The sequence below is a fragment of the Temnothorax nylanderi genome, unplaced genomic scaffold (genome assembly GCF_030848795.1).
Source record: "Temnothorax nylanderi isolate EJ_2023f unplaced genomic scaffold, tnyl_v1.0 TNYL_tig0015_pilon, whole genome shotgun sequence".
Taxonomy (NCBI): Eukaryota; Metazoa; Arthropoda; class Insecta; order Hymenoptera; family Formicidae; genus Temnothorax; species Temnothorax nylanderi.
Genome location: NW_027249077.1, coordinates 291,705 through 314,431, shown reverse-complemented (window position 1 = coordinate 314,431; position 22,727 = coordinate 291,705). Strand labels below are relative to the sequence as shown.

At 37.7% G+C, this 22,727-nt stretch overlaps 1 protein-coding gene across 4 annotated transcripts; it reads left to right on the top strand.

Annotated features, from left to right (window-relative positions):
- The first annotated feature begins 51 nt into the window (after positions 1 to 51).
- LOC139768215 (uncharacterized) lies at positions 52 to 18,816 on the top strand. Of its 4 annotated transcripts, XM_071698173.1 has the most exons (10): positions 52 to 177; positions 913 to 1,081; positions 2,128 to 2,265; positions 2,350 to 2,469; positions 2,559 to 2,857; positions 15,893 to 16,092; positions 16,338 to 16,853; positions 17,800 to 18,017; positions 18,092 to 18,254; positions 18,391 to 18,816. In XM_071698173.1, the coding sequence occupies exons 3-10, from the start codon at positions 2,182 to 2,184 to the stop codon at positions 18,537 to 18,539; spliced, it is 1,749 nt and encodes a 582-aa protein (XP_071554274.1). In that variant the 5' UTR covers positions 52 to 177; positions 913 to 1,081; positions 2,128 to 2,181; the 3' UTR covers positions 18,540 to 18,816. The 4 variants fall into 4 exon arrangements, with proteins under 4 accessions (XP_071554274.1, XP_071554276.1, XP_071554277.1 ...); XM_071698175.1 differs by lacking the exon at positions 2,128 to 2,265; XM_071698176.1 differs by lacking the exons at positions 2,128 to 2,265; positions 2,350 to 2,469.
- The last annotated feature ends 3,911 nt before the right edge of the window (positions 18,817 to 22,727 follow it).

Genomic DNA, 22,727 nt, shown 5'->3' with positions numbered 1-22,727 from the left:
CGGGTATACTCCCTTCTCCTTCTAACTCGCTGAGATAGAAAGAGAAGGAAGTATACTCGTGTGCACTCGGGTGACGTTTTCGAACGCAGCCATATATGTGTCATAACTGTCTCGAGGTCTGTTTTCTATTGCCGCACTGCTGAACTAATAGTGTACACTGGTGCAGTAAGTTAGAAGGTCTGTTCGTTTTCTCTGCACTTCTGAACTAGTGCAACATACCCTAAAGTAAAGCCCCTTGCACAATGCCAGGCAACAGGTAATAGGAACAGGAAATAACCAAAAAATCGTTAATTACAACCTAAAAAATTCGAATGCTATGATTGGTTGGCAACAGGCAATAGGCACAGAATTTCCAACGTGACGGAAACTCTGTCTATTGCCTGTGTCACTGTTTAAGCCCCTTGCACAATGCCAGGCAACAGGCAATAGGAACAGGGAATAGAAATCAGAAATCATGTATAAATGCAGAATAAACAGTGACACAGGCAATAGACACAGAGTTTCCATCACGTTGGAAATTCTGTGCCTATTGCCTGTTGCCAACCAATCATAGTATTCGAATTTTTTAGGTTGTAATTAACGATTTTTTGGTTATTTCCTGTTCCTATTGCCTGTTGCCTGGCATTGTGCAAGGGGCTTTATTCTGCATTTATACATGATTTCTGATTTCTATTCCCTGTTCCTATGCCTGTTGCCTGGCATTGTGCAAGGGGCTTAAATCAACGGTATGGATTCGCTATCGCTTAGGGCCGTGCTTATACTGTGGCCGTGCCTTAAGTTCTTGACTGTGATTGGCTGATTTGCTTACTGCTTAAGGGGCTATTACACTGTGACGCCCGAAAAAATGAGCTATTTTTAATGAATTTTCATTTAAAAAGTATTGCATGCATTGGTACAAACTTTTTTTTTCAGTGAAAGGTATAGATGGTGAAGGGGAGGGGATGTTCTTCGTGCAGTTATAAGCACAAGCACGTGGGCGTGGGCATTGGTCGGTGTTGGTCGGCATTCACAATTCACAATTCACATTGTTCACAAGCCGCTCAGATCTCAGATCACGAAGAGACAGGGTTGGGACGGTTGGGTAAGTTAATTTTTTTTTAACTAACAAGGGAACCTCGCATACCCCCCAAAAAAGTATTCGACATCAAAATATATTTTATATTAAAATCTCTTCTATTCAACAAATAATATTTTTTAAAAATAATTTTTTAAACAAAATTTTTATTAAAAATTAGAAAAAAAATTTTCAAACAATATTTTTGTAAATTGTTTCAAATTTTGTTGTTATGTTTTTGTTTGTGATGACCTACTTGTGTGTAAAATATCATTGTATTGGTAGCATTTTTTAATGTTTACACTTTTTTCTATAAAACTCGGATATTCAAAAATTGATAACTTTTTATCTAAATTGTGAAACGATCTGAAATTTGGCCCCGAACTTTGAAAGAGAATACAGAATATGATATTAAATTTTCATCAACTTCGAAGCATTTTGACAAACTCGATCCAGAACATTCTTAACGACAAGATACGTTTTGAATCGTCGATGTTGGATGTATACCTCGTTGATGTACGATAAATAACTATAAGATGGAAAACCATTTCCTCGTACCGTCGTGATTTTACGATAAATCACGAAACGTTTTCTGTTGCAACTTTACGATAAGATACATTTTGAATCATCTATCGTTGATACATGATTAATAATTATAGGTTTTTTTTCGTAATTGTAGTTGTCGATAGAAAACTTTGAGTTTCCTTTATTATGAATACACAATTGATTATGATAGATTTTCAATCATTTCTTCTCGATAAATTCCAATAAAACGATAGAAAACAATAAAATACTATAAGATTTCTGTCGTATGCCAACGATTGAATCCGCTTTCAACAGAGAATGAAAAAAAAAATAGGTAACGATAACACTTCTGTTGGAAACACGATAGGTTACGATAGGAAACGATAAGATTTTTTTTCAAAATCGTATCGGTTTCTATCGTTTTCTATCAGGATTTTTGTTATCGGGGTATACTTCGGAAAAATCTTTATTGCGCGATAGTGCCTGTCACACGTGCATATAGGTACAGATTACTTTCTCGTTTTTTTTATATTGATCTCTGACAACAGGCAGGAGCCAAAAAACAGAAGAAGGAGAGAAGCACACCTTGTTTTTCCTTCAACATGCTTTACACTTGCAAAAACTGTAAAAGTCACGTGGAGACCAGATACCATTGTACAGTTTGTACAATGGTACCTGGTTTAAACGTATGTATTAGATTGCTTTGGAGAAAAATACTCTTGCCACTTTTCATAACTTTCATGCTTACTATAATTGCGATTTTATTACAGGATTTTGATTTATGTGTAAATTGTAAAGATAAGGACGGTCATCCGCATCCGATGGAAAAACTTGGCTTTGCTTTGGATAATGGCTCTTCACCTGCGGATAAGAAACAAATAAATCCACAGGTTACTTGTCAGCTTATTCTAAAAATATCCATGTTGTAATTAGGATAAACCTATAATGTGCTCATATCTTTTTCGTTTCTGCAACGTAGGAGAATTTATCTATACAGAGATGCATTCAATCATTGGTGCATGCCTGCCAGTGCAGAAATGCTAACTGTCGTCTATCGAGTTGCCAGAAGATGAAGCGAGAGGTGATGCATGCAAAGTATTGCAAGAGGAGAAAGACCAATGGCGACTGTCCTATATGTAAACAGCTGATTGCGTTGTGTCGTTACCATGCGAAAGGCTGCCAAGAGACCAAGTGTCTCGTCCCATTCTGCTCCAACATCAAGCACAAGATAAAGCAGCAACAATTGCAGCAACGATTACAACAGGCGCGATTGCTCACGTTAGTAGAATCATCGACTTTTTGTGTATGTATTACTACGCTAATGCAAATTAAAATATTTACATGTTCTATTGCCTTTTTTCAAGCATTGGTCTATCAATGTTTGTTAAATAGCAAAATGCAGAATGCTATTTAAACTAAGACGAGTGAACATCAAGAGACGCGGTAGCGTCTCACGCCAAGTATATAATAATTTATTAACAAGATATTTTTTAACAAGATATAAGAGAGATACATCCTTTCGTAAGCGATTAACAAGATACAGGAGCGATTAACAAGATACAGAAGCAATACATCCTCCTTTCATAATAAGGAAGTGAGACGCTACAGCGTATCTTTTACAGGAAGGAGAACACTTCTCCAGAAATAAATTACTGAATTTTTTTAATAAGTCAATATTATCGAAAGATTTAAATATTGGAGAAGAAAATAGATTTTTCTGATTATATGATACAACATTGATGCACAGATATGCACTTGATGAGATAGATATGCATATATGCTTCTATTTTTCTGTCCAATTTATGTCATTCAGATACGTCGTCGTCGTCTTCTTCTTCTTCGCAAAATCTTAAAAAAGTGTTGTCGGTTTGGCCTACCGTGCCGCTAGATGGCACTCATCACGAGTAAGTGATAGAGGGTCTCTAGTAAGTGAGAGCCGTGTTAGCAAAGTTCACTGAATTCAAATTTTTTATATGTCTGTAACCAATGTTCCGCAGTCACTGACCGCAATACATTTCGCAACTTATTCCGCACCTGTTCCGCACCTATTACGTACCTATTCCGCACCTATTCCGCCCCTATTCCACACATATTCCGCACATATTCCGCACCTATTTCGCATATGTTCCGCACATATTTCGCACATATTCCGCACCTATTCCGCATCTATTCCACAACGCTCTTACACAACAAGTTTTTCTTTAAGAAAATTGTGTTTTCTTTACATTAATTGATTCGTATTGTTTGCAAAAATAAAAAGTAAGGAATTTGAATTATAAATACTTAACAAAATATTATGTCACAATACTGTAACTTTCAAGCCTTATAACTCGAAAAGTACTTAATGAAAAAATACTTAATTATAGTGTTTTGGAAAGCTCTCGACATAAGCTATAAGAATATGTAATAAAAAATTGGGGGTTCCATTTAAGAAACTGAAGGTGTCCTTGACCTGACCTTAACGATGCCACCCAAGGTCAAACCAATGACACCATCTTATGTTCCCCTCAAAACCATACAATTTTTGTCTAAAACGTTTTTCTCTAAAATGCTTAGTTTTTGAAAGAAAAGGGGTGTACGGATGGTCTCAGACATATATATATACAGGATGTTCCGTAAGTCGAGGTAAATCGCTCGGGAGATGAATGGGGAACCAAAAACAAAAAAGAAAGTTGATACAAACATAGGTCCGAAAATGCGTTGTTTTCGAGTTATCGCCATTTTTATGTTAAAATTTGAAATTGCTTTGTTTTTGAATTTTGTTGTCAAAATTGAAACATGAGATGATTTTTATGAGTTTCAAAACATAACTAAAGTCAAATAAAAGTTGCGGGCTGCTTTAGCACTACCCAGGATGCGCTACGTGGAGGTACAATTATATAATACATATATATATTATTCTATATTACACATATCTTTTCCAACATTAGTAAATTGCTATTTTACTAATGTTGCAGTTTACTAATGTTGAAAAAGATATGTGTAATACATAAAAAATATATATGGGTCATTCTTTCTCAACGTTACCCCCATGCTGCCCATTTCATATTTAATCTAAAAATTTTCAAAAAATTCTTAAAATTTACAGAAAAATGTAAGCTTTCGAATGGTGCGTGGCTAAATTACCGAATTCAGTCAGATCATCCTCAAAATTTGGGAAAAGTGAAGAACAATTATGAAAACGTTATCCATTTTTCATGAAAATTTATATCTAGAGGTTTTTGAGGTCGCTGATTACAAATCTGTTATCAGTTTTTTAAAATTTAAGATGGCGGATCCAATATGGCGGACAAAATTTTGAAAAATATTGCTAATGAAATGAAACTTGGTAGGTGGGGGTTTTTGAAATCGCCGATTACGAATCCACCATTGGATTTTCAAAATTCAAAAGGGCGGATCTTAATCAGCCATATTAAATCTGCCATTTTCAATTTTAAAAATTAGACAAAAATTATTAAATGAAATAATTAGGGTTATGTGGAGTGATGTGCAACACTTTCACTCGTTGCTCGGAAAACATATCCAAAAATCAAATTCTTGAATATATCATGGCTGTATAATGTAGAGGAAGGAAAATACTAAAATTCTGCGTAATTAGATTTTCAAAATTTTAAATTTTTCCTAAAAATTTTTCGAGTTTTCAAAAACGTCTGTTTTAGCATTTTCAAATTTTCTTGGGGTGATGTGCAACACATGTAAAATTAAGGTAAAAAATGCATGAATATCGACATCAATCGACTTAAATGTTAAATTTGGGCTTCTTAAATACAAATTAATCGAAATCTGGTAAACAAAAAATTTCACTGTGTTGTAATCGACCTGAAAAAAAATTATTTTTTATTTGATTTCTTATTTATTTATCGCTTAAAAATTAATATAATGAAAGGAAAAACGCAAAAAACTTTATTTTTCGTCATCTGAATCGCAGTTGTCACAAGTAAAATAGTTGCGACCTTGCATGTCGACACATTTCACATCATGTTGCACATCACCCCAAACACGCTATTTTGCGCGGACTGGCGTGACACCAACACAATGTAAGAAAATCACAAAATCGCTTTGGATTATCAAAAGTACTTGAAAAACTAACAATATAAAAATATTTACCTATAAGATGACTAAAATCAATTCACGAAATCACTATGAATGTGAAAAGCAAAAATTACATTCAGCTCGAGAAATTTAACTCGCTTTTCGTACAGCAAACCAGGGTGCGTGCTATCTCGCGAGTTATTTATCTAAAACAAGGTACTGTCAACACAAACAGATGGCAGTATGCGGTTCTGTCAAATATCGACATGCAGACCAGGAATCGGAAATGTTGCACATCACCCCATGTTGCACATCACCCCACACAACCCTATTCTCACTCTCTAAAATAACTGAAATCCTCGCTTGATTAGAATTACACATGGCACTCTTTTTAGAGTAGAAGAATCAGAAGAGTCACTCCAAGTAAAGAGTTAATAAAAACATTTTTTTGAAAAGTGAAATTTTACTCCAGTTGGACTGGCAGTATTTTCATGATTTTTTTTAGTGAGATTTTATTCTTTTAGAGTGAGCCAGTCCAACTGAAGTGAAATTTCACTTTTCAAAAAAATGTTTTTATTAACTCTTTACTTGGAGTGACTCTTCTGATTCTTCTACTCTAAAAAGAGTGGGATGTCTAAAATAAAAAAATTTGGTGTCATTTTAAACTATAAGTACGAATGTAGTTTCAGTTAAGCGTATTACGGATTTTTTGAAATATTAATCTTTAACAAAATGGCGCAGTTCTAAAAAAAAAGTTCGAAAGGAGGAGGGTCCCTAAGGCCTGTTTTTGGCACCCTTCAAAATTGGACCAAAATGGCTGGAATCACTTCCTTATAACCTTGGAAGTAATATTTAGTCAATTTCAGCCTAAACGGAAGTATTTAGAGTGTATACTTCAAGTATACATGGTGCATCAGCGTGCCCGTATCAAGCATTTCTTTGGAAAACTAAGCGTTTTTGAGAAAAATGTTTCAGATAAAAGTTGTATGGTTTCAAGGGGGACATAAGATGGTGTCATTGGTTTGACCTTGAATAGTCATTTGAAGGTCACGTGAATGTCGATTTCAATATTTTATATAGAACCTGCTATTTTTACATATCTTGTAGCTTATCTCGAGAGCTTTCCAAAACACTTATAACTAAGTCATTTTTCATTAAGTACTTTGCGAGTTATGAGGCTTCTTACAGATAGATTTGTAGAAACGTTACTTAAGGAGATCCGAGATTGAAATCATATTATTTATTCTTGTTGATTCTCCACACGTGAACAGTAAAATCGTAAACGTAATCTTCCTTTAAGAAGCCACGTAGAGTGGGGTGTTGGATTTACGTGAGTCTCCTTGCCTCTCATTTTTTGGGGTGCTTGATTAAGGTGAGTTCCCTTGCCTCTCACCTTTTGGGGTGCTTGATTAAGGTGAGTCCCCTTGCCTCTCACCTTTTAGGGTGCTTGATTAAGGTGAGTCCCCTTGCCTCTCACCTTTTGGGGTGCTTGATTAAGGTGAGTCCCCTTGCCTCTCATTTTTTGGGGTGCTTGATTAAGGTGAGTCCCCTTGCCTCTCACCTTTTGGGGTGCTTGATTAAGGTGAGTCCCCTTGCCTCTCACCTTTTGGGGTGCTTGATTAAGGTGAGTCCCCTTGCCTCTCACCTTTTGGGGTGCTTGATTAAGGTGAGTCCCCTTGCCTCTCACCTTTTGGGGTGCTTGATTAAGGTGAGTCCCCTTGCCTCTCACCATTTGGGGTGCTTCAATTATTGTTCTTCTTCATCTTCTTCTTCTTCTGATTCCTCGGTCTCCGACCAAGTGGCTGCGTCTAACAAATAATCCGGGTACACGTCACTGTGATATCGTGGTGCATTTACTTGATGCCTGTCATAACCTAGGTACCACAATACAGATGCAATGTGTGCGCAGCATCCTACCGTCCGCGCACCATTTTTGCATTGGCAGTACCAGCCTCTTATAGGGTCAAAACTGTCTCTTTCGTACCGAATCCAAAGTTGGTATTGTTTTGAGGATGTATGCCGTGATTGCAATTTGACTCTTAAAATGTCCGATTCTTCTTGGTGCACATAGAGAATGTAATTACCATCATCCGACATATGTTCTCTAGCATAAGATGATGCTTGTTTTAGTTGGTATACTCCAATGGTGATTTTGTGAAGATCATCCAATGTCAAACGTGGAAAATCTGCAATTGAAGTCGCTTCAATTTTTCTCCAAATAACTGACCTTCTAATCCATCCATTGTCCTCTATATATTTTTGGAGATCATTCGTTTTCTTACTTCGAGCAAGCATTCTTTGCGCAATTATTTCATCATCTGGTGATGATGCTTCCACTCTTGGCGGTCTATAAGCATTACAAAGTGCAGCCACAATCCTTACAAAGTCATCAATATAGGGAATTTGACTATTGGGGATAACTTGAGCAAGCATTTTCCACGTTTTCAGTAGCCCGTTTACAGCTTCAACAACCCAACGTATCGCGGTCACAAGTCGGGATTCATTTGCACTCAAAGTATCATGTTGACTTCCTTGTTGTAAAAAGTTTGGCATTTTTGGAATTAATCCATACTCCTCCAAAGTCATAATCACATCACGAAATCCTCTGTCAACAATCAGCACATCTTCAGGATTTATCCATTGCAAAAGGCGAGAACGTGTCTGCTTCACCAAATTGTTCAGTATACTTACATCATTGTTTTTCCCATCCGCAAAGTAAGGGCCAAATACTTCTAAAATATACCCAGTGGTACTGACCATCATCATAGGCTTGACTAGAGGTCTTCCTTTATGTAGAGAGTAAGTCCTTCGTTGAAAAGAGTAATTGCTACTTTTTTCGATGTAAACATATGTCCCATCTGCTACTAAGATTGCTACATCTTTGCCTTCTGCAAATAAATCCTTAGCCAAATTCCTAGTATGCTCTTTTATGAAATCGTCTCTCGTTATGTGATCCAAACCGAGATGCATAGGAACAAAGCACTTCAAAAGTGCTTTTCTAGCAGAGTGAATTGCCTTACCTATTGTTCTTCTAGGCAAACCAAAGAGGGTTGAAAGAATTGAGTGGGATAGTCCAGTTCTAAGTTTCATAAGAAGAATTGCAATACAAGTACGTGCACTTCTTGCAAGCGTACTACGGATTTCACTTTTCACATAACTGAAAAGATTGTCGAAGTTTGCGCCAGATATTCCGGTAAGTCGGTGATAATCAATATCACTCAATGCTCCAGGATTTTCAAAATCTAAGAACCCTCTCTCCACACAAGCACGAAGGTCATTTAGCAGATCAGTTATCTGTGATGCACTTAATGTACTTGTATCAGAAACTGCTTTAATACGATTTGAATCAGTGACGTTAAAAAAACTGCCTTTTAAATGTTTCTTGCAACATCGTGCCCTTTCGTGAATTATCAATCCACGCTTAACAAAAACCCGAAGTTTAGCCAGGGAAGGTACAACAACAAGCGGCGACTTAGCTTTGCAGATAATGCATTTATGTGTCATAGATGGTCTACTAAAAGGAATAGTTATTGTTTCGTTTGCAGGAACATTAATATTTTCTGCCATATTGGAAACACCTAATTATGAATTGCAATTCACTGTAGAACAAATCTGAATAATTTTCCATATTAAAAACTAAAGAAGGAGAAAAAATAAAGAAGAAAAACTCAAAAATAACAAGATATCTTTTTGCGTAATAAGAAAATCTCGAGAAGCAGCTCTGACAAGAACTAGTTTTATTTTTATCGTAACCAGGTCCCTGGGTACACGCATACACGCATTTTGTGTATCTCTGACATTAAGATGTGAGATAGGGTCCGATATTAGGCCATGGACATAAGCAGAACCTGGTCTATTGAATTAAAAGCTTAAGGGATCGTAGTTGCTTAAAAAGGTGCATACAGTTCTTAAAACAGTTCTTTTCAAAACTTCGTATTTAGCCTTGCGGCAGAAAATACGTCAGTCATTTTTTTCAGAAGTATTTGTCATAAGTGTTTTTACGTGATCTACGATAGTGTTTTGGAAAGCTCTTAAGATAAGCTACAAGATATGTAAAAATAGTTCTATATAAAATATTGAAATCGACATTCACGTGACCTTCAAATGACTATTCAAGGTCAAACCAATGACACCATCTTATGTCCACCTTGAAACCATACAACTTTTATCTGAAACATTTTTCTCAAAAACGCTTAGTTTTCCAAAGAAATGCTTGATACGGGCACGCTGATGCACCATGTATACTTGAAGTATACACTCTAAATACTTCCGTTTAGGCTGGAATTGACTAAATATTACTTCCAAGGTTATAAGGAAGTGATTCCAGCCATTTTGGTCCAATTTTGAAGAGTGCCAAAAACAGGCCTTAGGGACCCTCCTCCTTTAACCAAAAATTTTTCACTCTTTTAATTGTTTTTCAAAAACTAATTGTCCAATAAAAAAATCGTACGCTTAACTGAAGACAATTTTGTTATAAACATTCTGTCCAAATTTCAAATTATTCGGATAAAAATTGGCCGAGATACGCGAGCGCCCAGCTACAAAATTGTAGTTTCGAGAAAAACGCGTTTAAAGTTTTACAACTGAGTATTTTATATAGAGTAATCTTTTAATTTTCGTTCTTCTTTTGGCTCTAAACATACTATTATAACTTTTGTAGCCCATACATAATTTTTTCCAGATCAAGCAATAAATGCAATAACTATTTATTTTTATTTTTTAGTTATTAACAATTTACCTAATTGTTTAAATGAGACGTATAAGGTCTCAAACGATGCAGAAAAGCAAGACACACATGTTAAAAAAAGAAAAGTGCTTTAGGCCGATTTTTGTGGAAAATACGCTTTAACCTTTGTTGTGCACACCTCTTCGAAATTACGTATTATGCACAGGGGGGATGTCATACCCCAGTCACTTAAAACGTTTATTACAGACGTACAATTTGTTATTTTGACTCAAACAAAATTGCTAGCTATTGTTCAAAGCTTCCAAAATAAGGTCTAATAGGTTTCATTAATATTTTGCAACATAAAAGAATTATAAATGGTATGTTAACTAAAAAAACCGAAAAATGGACTTTTCACTATAAAAATGCATAAAAAATTTAATTTTTAATATTTTTTAATAATTTTTGCGGGATTACTTTCTTGAAATACTACACTTTCAAGGAAAAATATTAGTTTATAACGGAGTTGAAAAAAATATATTTATTTTGCTATATGAAGTCACGCGTTTTTAAAAAAAATGAGAGCCAAGAGCAGACTAAAGCCGGGCGGGCAAAACTATGTAGGGGAGACCGGGGCTAAACCGCCAGTTTTTTTTCGGTGCCGATTTTTAACAAGAAAATAAATAATTTTAGTTAAATGTGGTATACCACTGTAAAGAGTGAACCTTTAGCTACAAAATTTATATAGGAAATTTTTATCTATGTTGCTTTGTTTAACCGGTATAGAGCAAAAACGACAACGGTGGAAAAATTGAAATCTCAAAAATGCCGGGGTTGAACCGCCACCCCCCGGGGCTAATCCGCCACACTGCATTTTCAATACATATACGTACATCTAATCCTGAAAAATGATAGGATACATTTTAATAATTGTTTTTTAAGAGAAAAATATAAAAATTTATTTAAAATTTTTATGCAAAACATTATTAAAAAATAATTGTTTTACCTATTCCATAAAACAATTTAGGCACGTGAATACAGAGGTTGACCAAATCGTAAACTCCCCAACGGCACGTCACATTGTCAACGCGGGCAACCACGGGGAATACGCGTGACGGCGTTCCGGTGCCATAGGATCAGCGCGGACCCTCGAGCAACCTAACCAAGCCGCGTTTCTCGCGGGGGAGCGATAAATAGCGACAGGGGGGTTAGAAAAGCTCGCGGTGGAGCGCGACCATTTTACCGACTCGACGGCGTCCTCGCGCCGATTCCTCGACGCGCCGCCGACGACGACGACGACGGCCATGACCACCACGACGACGACGGCCACGACCACCACGACGACGACGGCCACGACCACCACGACGACAACGGCCACGACCACCACGACGACGACAACGACGACGACGACGACGATGACCACCACCGACACCACCACCACTACAACGGCGGCGACAATGACGCCGAGACGATGCGGCGAACGCTGGACGATGCGGTCGCACGCGCGACTGTCACTGACACAACGACGATTTACTGCGGTCGGGAGTCGGGACGATCTACAGCGCGCGCGGCATGTCAACTCTCGCGCGGAAATCGCGGGATCTCAGAGCCGTGCCGTGCCTCGCCGTATCTCGCCGACGTGCCGTGAGCGTGAGCGATCTCGAAAACAACGGTCCGCCATCTTTTCGGTCGGCCAAAACACCCGTTTTGCGACGATACGTGCGTACCATTTCCCTCCTACACAAACTGACGCACGTGCAAGGGAAGACAGAATCACGCTCGAGGGAAACCTAACCTGAAATTGCCGTGAGCTGAAGTCGTGCGCCCGGCGCGCCACAGTGACGAGACTGGCGGACCAGCCCCGGGTGCTTACTGGCGGATAAGCCCCAAACATAAGTTTCAGGTTTGATCGCCCACGAAATATTAGACATCAACGATAATGAAAAAACTACACTGGATTCGTGTTCAGCATGCATTACTCTTTATAATCACGTACCTCGAGATTTGGAGAGCAAACATTATTGCAGATATTACAATATTTCCACGCGCAGAAAATTTCACTTTTACCTTCCGAAAACACGTTTGCCCTCGTAAAAATCATAACACGGCAGGTAACCTGCCGAAACTCCGTTGGTCACATGGGTACCATAAGCAGCGTTTACAATGTTAATAGCGAGTTCGCACAATATACAGGTTCCGAGATATTTGATTTGGCGGTTCAACCCCGTTGGCGGTTTAGCCCCGGTCTCCCCTATAGGATCTTGAAGTGTTATTCCTAGACTATAGGTAGATGGCAGCACAGGTCCCGATTCGCATTGTACGTATTAGAAAAACGCGTTTGAAAATACGCTGGGGTATCTCCTACCCCCGGTGCACAACAAAGGTTAAAAACCAATGTTGATAAAATAAACAGTTTAAGGAGGGTGGTTGCTCAAATCAATTTGATAAAAATTAGTTCAAATTTATGGAGGATATTCGTCTATGGGAATCTGTCGTCCATGCCAAAGTTGAAGACAATTGTCTGTATGATTGTCGAGTAATTAATTATTGAAATTATACTCTTGTCTCTCTCTTATACATGGACGACACAGCAAAAATGTTACCTAACCTGTAATGTAACTCTCGAAAGTATATTAAAAATGATAAGAATTTAATGAAAATAGGTGCAAATAATTCTTTACATATTTAGGAAGAACTTTCTCGAAGACTGAAATGATTTGTTTTTATAGTTATCAAGAAATTGTAAAAATAAAACAGGACCACATTTATTATTGCCACATTTTAACGTGGATAATAACGTATTTGGGTTTCAATTGTACAAACAACTCTTTTTAAACCTTAAGAAACAACAATTGAATGCATTCCACATATTTATTTGCTAAAATTCGTTTATTTCACGCGACGAAAATCTAACCTGTATGCTTTCCCCCTGCCGCGCCGCCTGCCCCGCAGCGGGACGCAACCAACCTCCTTAAGGTAATGCTGGAGTCGTCTGTTTTACCGGCATTTTTTGCCGTCACGTATAGCGTCGTATTAATTTGACAGAATTAAAATTCCTTTTCCAATACATATTTGCAATACATACATCAATGATTCAGAGAAACTTCGATTTTACATAGAAAACGAGAAAAAATTACGGAAGTACAGATTTCCTTATCTACTTTTATCCTAATATGGCGTCTCGAGTTGCGGCGAGCTGTCAGCTCATCACAAGATGTGTTTCATATAAGAGATATACCATTGATACGAACGCGAAAATAAGCTTCCCTGAATTGCACAACAAGAAAAACATCGATAAATCCCCCAAATCAAGATTTGGAAGCGTAATATAAAAGTATGATGTCGGTGTGCATCGTGCGTATGTGTGCGTGCAATGTAGCGTGCTATCCTTGTCTATATCTTTGTCTATACAAGGACAGATATAGTCGATAACATAGAAAATGGTATAATTTTGTCGGTTATACAGACGGCTCCAGCATCACCTTAATACAAAGAGAACTCAAATGTTTAAAAATCCGGGGGCACGGGTTTCCATTATCCGATCGAGCTGAGCTTTGGCAGGGATTATTTTTTTGCGAATTGGAAACATTCTGGCGGGTGTCGCAGAATGAATTTAAAAGTCGAAAAATAAGGACCACCCTATATAATATATATATATATATATATATTAAAATAATAACACCATCTTATATTTTATCAATATCAGACAATAATAGTCATATAGAACTAAATAATGGAAATATTGTTAGAATTAGAAACATTTTATTTGATGAAGTTGACACAAAATATTATATAGTTGTCAACGAGTATAAAGAAAAGAAGAACTTTTATAACTATCCATGCAATTCATCCGTTTTTCATGTTTTTAAAGTTTCTAATTTAAACCCAACACTTTATGTGTACGATTTAAAAAATGTGAAAAGAAAATTATAATTGCTCTACCAGAAAATCAATCTGAAATTGATACATATATTATATTTCCATTATTACACTTTGAGTAAACTGTCTTAAGTTGCTTTTTTAAGACTTTCAGATTATTACTTGTTTTATTTCTGTTATTAAATTATATTACATTAGAGTATGTGAAATTTATAAACTAGCAATCTTTATTATGAATTCTTCATATTTAATAGAGGAGACCGGGGCTAAAACGTCCACGGGGTAAATACGTCTAATCAAATATCTCGGAACCTGTATATTGTGCGAACTCGCTATTAACATTGTAAACGCTGCTTATGGTACCCATGTGACCAACGGAGTTTCGGCAGGTTATGATTTTTACTAGGGCAAACGTGTTTTCGGAAGGTGAAAGTGAAATTTTCTGCGCGTGGAAATTTTGTAATATCTGCAATAATATTTGCTCTCCAAATCTCGAGGTACGTGATTATAAAGAGTAATGCATGCTGAACACGAATCCAGTGTAGTTTTTTCATTATCGTTGATGTCTAATATTTCGTGGGCGATCAAACCTGAAACTTGTGTTTGGGGCTAATCCGTCTGTAAGCACCCGGGGCTAATCCGGCTAATCTCGTCACTGTGGCGCGCCGGGCGCACGACTTCAGCTCACGACGATTTCAGGTTAGGTTTCCCTTGAGCGTGATTCTGTCTTCCCTTGCACGTGCGTCAGTTTGTATAGGAGGGAAATGGTACGCACGTATCGTCGCAAAACGGGTGTTTTGGCCGACCAAAAAGATGGCGGACCGTTGTTTTCGAGATCGCTTGCGCTCACGGCACGTCGGCGAGGTACGGCGAGGCACGGCACGGCTCTGAGATCCCGCGATTTCCGCGCGAGAGTTGACATGCCGCGTGCGCGGTAGATCGTCGTTGTTGGTCGTTGTGTCAGTGACCGTCGCGCGTGCGACCGCATCGTCCAGCGTTCGCCGCATCGTCTCGGCGTCATTGTCGTCGTCGTCGTGGTGGTGGTGGTGGTGGTGGTGGTCGTGGCCGTCGTCGTCGGCGCGTCGAGGAATCGGCGCGAGGACGCCGTCAAGTCGGTAAAATGGTCGCGCTCCACCGCGAGCTTTTCTAACGTCGCTATTTATCGCTCCCCCGCGAGAAACGCGGCTTGGTTAGGTTGCTCGAGGGCCCGCGCTGATCCTATGGCACCGGAACGCCGTCACGCGTGTTCCCCTATCATTTTTCAGGATTAGATGTATGTATATGTATTGAAAATGCAGTTTGACGGATTAGCCCCGGGGGGGGATGGTTCAACCCCGGCATTTTTGAGATTTCAATTTTTCCACCGTTGTCGTTTTTGCTCTATACCGGTTAAACAAAGCGACGTAGACAAAAATTTTTTATATAAATTTTGTAGCTAAAGGTTCACTCTTTACAGTGGTATACCACATTTAACTACAATTATTTATTTTGTTGTTAAAAATCGGCACCGAAAAAAAACGGACGGTTTAGCCCCGGTCTCCCCTATATATATAAGAAAAAATATATAAGAAGAAAGTTTTAAAATATTGGAATTAAGTAATTAACTTGTCTTGATTAATAAATTTAAGGTAAACAAAAGCAATTATTTTTTCAATATAATTAATAAGGCATTCGTGAGTTTAATATAATGGCTTTATATGTTTATAATATATTGTATTTATTTGTATTTATTTCAGAAATATGTATTGCGTAGCTGAATTTATTGAAACCGCAGAGACAGAGGTTATACCAATAAAATGGATGAATGAAAGAGAAACTAAATGTTTTTGGCCTTATTACAAAAGCACCGACAGAGTCAAAAAAGCTGTTTTGTCAATTGAAATTCCTAATCCAAACACATGGACCGAATATGCTGTCAGAGTATTACATAAATACAGTAAATACATTTTTAACAAATTTTATAAATTATTTTTATTACTTTATATATACTATTTTCTGGAAATAAGTCAATTTTTCATTAGAAATATAATTTTACTTATTTGGGAAATCATAAAAAATCTTATAATTTTGAAATATATTTATAACAAATCACAATAGTTAATTCTGAAAGATAAACTTTATATTGGTAACTTTATATTGGATAAATATATACAGTTTGTAGTACACATTATTTAATTGCAGATACATATCAAGAAGCTCGCTCTCACTTGTCAAAAGCTGAATATACCTCCCATCTTGATTCGGAAGAAAATAATGATAATGAACACAGAAATAAAAGAAAAAGAATACATAATAGAATTCATTCTTTAAGTGACGAGAGTCTTGCTTCAAACAAACCAAAACAAAACAAAAATAAAAGTAGACTAAGGTCTCCTCCTAAAATTATTAGATCACCTGATAAATGTACTTTAGCCAGAGAAAACTCTGTTAGCCAGAGAGAACAGTTATCACGTGTAAGAAATATTAGAGAAAATGAAAATGTTGTACCTACTACTTCTATAAATGGTACAGTTGGTCACAGAAAGGAAAATTCAGTTTCACGTGTAAGGAATGATAAAGACTACGAAAATTTTACTAACTCTGTTGTACCTACTACTTCTATAAATGGTACAAAAAATTCAGTTTCACGTGTAAGGAGTGATACAGAAAATGAAGATTTTACTATCTCTAATATACCTACCCCTTCTAGAAATTCAGGTTAGTTCTTTTGTAAAATTATAATATTTTACTAGTGATTGTATATTTAGTCATAATTAGAAGTTTAGAATGTTCTCTTTCAATCATTATCTTTAAAATTAAAATACGAAAAAAGTATAAAAATAAAAAGTCTCTAATTTTATAATTGACATTGCTTCTTTTATATGAAATTTAAAAATGTACAACTAGAAAATGTGCTGAATCTATAAGTATTTTTTTAAATATAATATGTATAAGTATTTTATATAAATATTCGAATCAAAAGTTAGAATAAATTATGTCAGATTTAATACAGTCAATAATGTTAATGATGGAAGATGCTCTACAATTCTTTAAAATTATTGATAATCAATTTAATTAACCTATATTATAAATATTCAATTCAGAGTAATTATTTACAATTTAGAACGAATTTAATTAACAATTAAAGTAGTTTAAATCGACCGTAACTGGCAATATATAAAGTCTTTCCGATATGAACATAGAAAAACTGTGAGCCAACTTGGTTTGTCGGATTCACACAGCACTTTTTCGGATCAAATCGAGACATTATTAATTTCGACCATGGGTTTTGGTCAGTTGATGTAATTTCTAAGTTGAATAGTTTAAATTTTTATTGCGAAAAAATATTACCCCAGCCAGGGTTTGAACCTGGAACCTCCCGTATACCGTGCGGGTGTCGTGCCAATTCGACCACTGCACTGGGGCTGTGGTAATATTCTTATCGCAATAACAACTATAAGATGGAGCACCGATTCTTCAGGTCGACGGTGAATTTAATTAACTTATTAGAAATAACAAATTAGTAAATATATTATTTTTTCATTATACCAACATGCTGCCAAAAATTAGTTTATTCTTAATATATTTTTTCTTTAATCCATAAGTTAATCAAAACCATTCTTAATAAAATTATATTAATTAAACTGTTATTTTTTTATAACAGAATCATTGGAATTATTAATTTTGGAAAAACTTAGAAAGCTCGATTACATTCAGAATAATATTATTATACCTGATTTGACTGAAATATTGAGCCTTTTAAGACCTCAAAGATTAGAGGTTTTTCAAGAAACAAATGTCCCAACGCTGCCAATTGATAATGAAACACAACTTGATGAATTTGAGCAGTATCTTTCTATCACTGAAAATTATAAAAACATGGTAAGTGTTACATTTTTTGGCCTAATTTGAGTTTAGTGGAAACTTTATTAATTTAATAATGTGTCTGTTTTAAGATATTGAAATTTAATCGTGTTGGAGGTCATACTGCAGCGGGAATTACTAGAAAAATAATGAAAAATCTCATAACTTCAAAATTTGCGATGAATTTCAACTGGGGGGGAAAAAGAGCTCTAAAAAGGCCCTTTAAAGAACTTAAATCAAAAAATTTGATTCTTGGTATGTTTTATTTGATTACAATTAAATAAATTTATACTGTTTTATTTAATTTTATTTTAAGTGTTAATTTTATAAATAAATAAAAATAAAAATGTTTTTAATTTTAATGTTATTAATTTAGCTATTCTTTTTTTAGATTCTGTGCGCAAAGCAATTCCTTCGGTGTCAACACACTTAATCGAAATAGTCATTAAAGATTGGCTAAAACAAGCCAAGACCAGAGTTACGTTGCGTAAGGTAAATGTCCCAGTGACCGGACGTTTAAGCATAATTCGTCACAAATAATACAATTTATAATATTAGAAAGATCTTTAATATAAATAATTTGTATTTATTCGAAAACTTAAGATTCTCTTAAACAAAAAAAAATTATTTCAACTCATATATCGATTATTCATTAAATATTTACATAAGTAATGGCATGTCAATGTACCAGTGGCTGGGGGGGTTTTTGGAATTCCCTCGGGTGAGGGAGTATAGATGTCTTCTGTCCAAAGACAATCTGACACACACAATGTAGACCAATCCAATAGGAATAAAGGAAACCAGTGCATAAACTCTATACCACCTTTCCAATTTTCTTAAAGAAATCAAAGATAAAATAGAGCAGTTTCCAATTCTTGCCCTTGATCAAGCTATAAATATCAATCTCCGCAAGGTAACCCGCGGCTCTAAGGTCCTCATCCATTTTGATCCTAAGGTCATCGTACTTACAGCAGCGCAGCAAAACGTGTCTCAACTCCTCACACTCATATCCGCAGTCACACCGCTGTGAGTCCACATATCCCTTTCTATATAGGGAGGATCCCAAATTAAAGTGATTTGCTCTCACTCTGTTAATAAACGTTACGAAATATCTCTTGGCTTCGACCTTACTGAACCAGGGCCTACGGGCCTTCTCGTCATAAAAAGTATTAAAGTAGAAGGTACCCTTATAGGCAGAGTCACGCTTTATAGAGGTCTGTGTGGCACACCAGGTCTCTTCTCTAGCTATAGCCATCAGGTCACCGATCGGGACCTCGATACTCGCATCAGGGGGCTCGCGAGCCGCCTCCCTAGCCAGCTCGTCCGCCCGCTCGTTGCCCGCTATACCCACGTGAGAGGGGATTCAGATTAATATAATTCTTCTACCATATTCCCTTTCGAGGGAGTAAATAAGTAATCTAGCCTCAGTCGCATATCGATTTTTATGAACAGACAATAAATTGTTGCGAATCGCCGAAAGCGCTGATCTACAGTCAGACAGAATGATGACGTGCTCGTCTCTAGATTCTCGTTGAGCAGTCATTAGTCTTAGTGCGGCGTTAATAGCGAAGACCTCAGCCGTGTACGATGAGCACGTTTTGGGTAAGCTAATTTTATAAGCGGTTTCCTGTCCATCAATCACTAAACTGGCACCTGTGGCGCAACATTCCGAGTCATACGATCCATCAGTAAATATGATCTCAGAGGTCTCATTTAACTCATATTTAGAGATTATATCGTTGATCATTAATTCATCCGTATATTTATTGTCTGATTTTCTAATCAATCCAAAGGAGAAATCTATCGTAGGGACGAAGGAGTGAGCCCCGAACGTTCCCTGGAATATCTCATATTTTCTCGGTGGGCCAATGGAAGGTCTCACAAACGTACTGTTCCTCCACATTCGAGACATCAGAGACATCGTATATGTCGGTTGCCGGTATCGTACATAGACCTCTCGGTCATACAGCTTCTGAAGTCTATCACAAAAACCATCCGTGTTGTGTGCAATGGTCCTGTAAATATAGTTCCTGGCAAGCATCTCCGCTCGATCCCTCAATAATCTAACTTTTGCCTCAGCAATGATAACGTTGTTTGGGGTGCTGTTTCTATAGCCCAAAGCGGTCCTAATGCCCTTATATTGTGTCCTTTCTAATCTAAGTTGCGAGGCAGCATCTCTAGGATGATAGACAAAACAACCATAGTCAGTGACCGATCTTACGAGGCTTTTATACAGCATGAGAGCTGTATTGACTTCCAGTCCTTTCGATACACTACTTAAATATCTCACGACAGCATTGGCTCTATCAACTTTACCTCTCACTTCTTGTACCTGGTGGGAGAATTTTAGTCCATTATCCATCCATATGCCCAGGAACTTTGACTCCTCACTATTATAAACCTCACAGCCCTATACCGTTATGCTTTGGGTTTTGTCGCACAGGCCATATTTGTTAAACTCTACCAAAACAGTCTTCTGGGGCTCCAGGTCCAGTCCGATGTCACGTAGTCTTTCCGCAATCAAATTAACCGCTTGCTGAAGCAGGGATCGATTACGCCGTCTGTTCGGGCCAGATATATACAGACCAATATCATCAGCGAATTCACAAGAGAGTACACCCTCAGGTAGGTCAGAACATAGTCTCCCCGTGTAGAGGGAGTACAACGCCGGGCTGAGGACAGCGCCCTGCGGGAGTCCCACATAGACTAGACGTTCAATGAATTCCTGCGAATTAACAATGAAACGGACCAATCTCAGGTATAGCCATTTACGGACGAATCTGACAATACCTATAGGACAGTCGAGCGCTATCAAGGTATCGATCATAGTGCGAAAGTCCACGTTGTCATAAGCCGATGACACGTCGAGAAACGCAGCAAGCGTGTACTCACCTGAACACAGGCAAGCACGGATATCCGACGTAATCTTGACCAGGTTATCGGCGCAAGATTTACCCCTGCGAAAGCCATTTTGAGAAGGGCTGTACTTATCCTCATTTTCGGCCCACCATGTAAGGCGCTCGTTGATCATCCGCTCACATAGCTTGCCCACACAAGGAGACAACGAAATCGGACGAACTTTTTCCTTGCCAGGCTTGTCAATAAAAACAACCTGATACTGTGACCACTCCTTCGGCAATGAGTTCGATCTCCAAATTTCATTAAACAGTTGAAGTAAACACGTGAGGCCAGAATCCGGCAGCTCCTTTATCATTTTGTACTCGATGCTATCGAGGCCCGGGGCAGAGTTCCTCTTAATCATGCTGATCGCTCGATCCAGTTCAGCACGTTGGAATGGAGCACTAAGCGGCGAGTCATCCAGCTGGTCATCCAACTCAAATGATGGGTCAACACCGGCAAAAGGAGGAGCAAGTTTATCGATCGACTTCTTAATTTCCTCCTCCCTGTTCTTCGTGTGCCAACAGTTCCATTGGACATTTTGTTTTGCATTCTTAAGGATTCTAATTGTATTCCACACATAACTCAAACTGGTAAAACGGTTGATTCCCGCGCAGAAATCTTCAAAACTCTTCTTTTTTTTCAAAGCGATAGTCCTTCTGGCAAGGGCGCACAGACGTTTGTATTCCACCCATGAATGGATATTCTTACGTCGCTTAAAAGTGGACAGAGCTTTTTTTCTATCCTGTATTGCCCGATCGCATTCGGCGTCCCACCATTTATGGGCAACCTTACGCCCAGCAGGGCGGCGTCCTGCCCGCTCCGCATCACTCCCGTCTGCCAGAGGCATAGTCAACTGCAGTTCTAAGAATAGTGGTGAATTTTTCATAATAGTTATTCACATATTTCTTAAATGAGTCAATGTGCGGAAGGAGATCCGATTTAATGACATCATCTACAAACCTCTGGAACAACGACCAGTCCGTTTTTTTCGAGGAAATTCTGTTCGTGGTCTTTTTGTAAGGGAGGATATGGTTGTCAAAAATAAATGAAATGGGGTAGTGGTCACTACCCCAAGTCTCATCAAGTTGTCGATATTCGACCTTGTCCATTACCCTCACAGATCCAAACATGAGATCGAGGTTGGAGTCCCGTTGTCCTCGATGTCCAATTCTTGATCTGGTGTCGATATTTACACATATGTAGCCCATATCTAACATCGTGTCATACAAAATCTCTCCGCCAGGCTTGGTAAGATCGCTATTCCAGGCCGTGTTGTGTGCGTTGAAATCTCCCAGTATAATAGTGTCCTCACTATCATGCACTTGTTCATATAGAGATCTTATATCACACGACTTAATGGTACCTCGTGGATGTCTGTAGACCGCGAAGATGTTAAAGTTGTTGTCCAAGTTCTTTGTTCTGATACCAACAGTATCGTACCCAGACGGGGCCGTATCAGAACAGGGAATAGCCTCAAATTCAATATGATTACGAACAGATATCGCAACACCGCCGCTATTCAACAAATTCTTACTTTGTAGAGTTTTAAAGCCTGAAAAGTATATACGATTAGTATCTGTGCATCTGGTTTCCGTGAGAATCACTATATCAAAATCAATAACATGCTTAGTTAACTCGTATCTACTGCTCCCATATCCTCGACAATTCCATAATAAAAGATTGAATGTTATTGCGAGGAGGGAGACCTAGGCCTACCATTGATAGCCGGCGAAACCCGATCACATGCAGGTACGTCAGGATCTCCCTTATCAGAACTTTCATCTTGAGAAGGCTTACCCCTATCCCACGGGCAATCGCCCGGGGAAG

Coding starts and splice junctions, on each gene's coding strand:
- LOC139768215 (XM_071698173.1), top strand. CDS start 2,182: ATGCTTTACACTTGCAAAAACTGTAAAAGTCACGTGGAGACCAGATAC. Junction 2,470..2,558: donor AGAAACAAATAAATCCACAG/GTTACTTGTCAG, acceptor TCTGCAACGTAG/GAGAATTTATCTATACAGAG. Junction 18,018..18,091: donor CTGAAAATTATAAAAACATG/GTAAGTGTTACA, acceptor GTCTGTTTTAAG/ATATTGAAATTTAATCGTGT.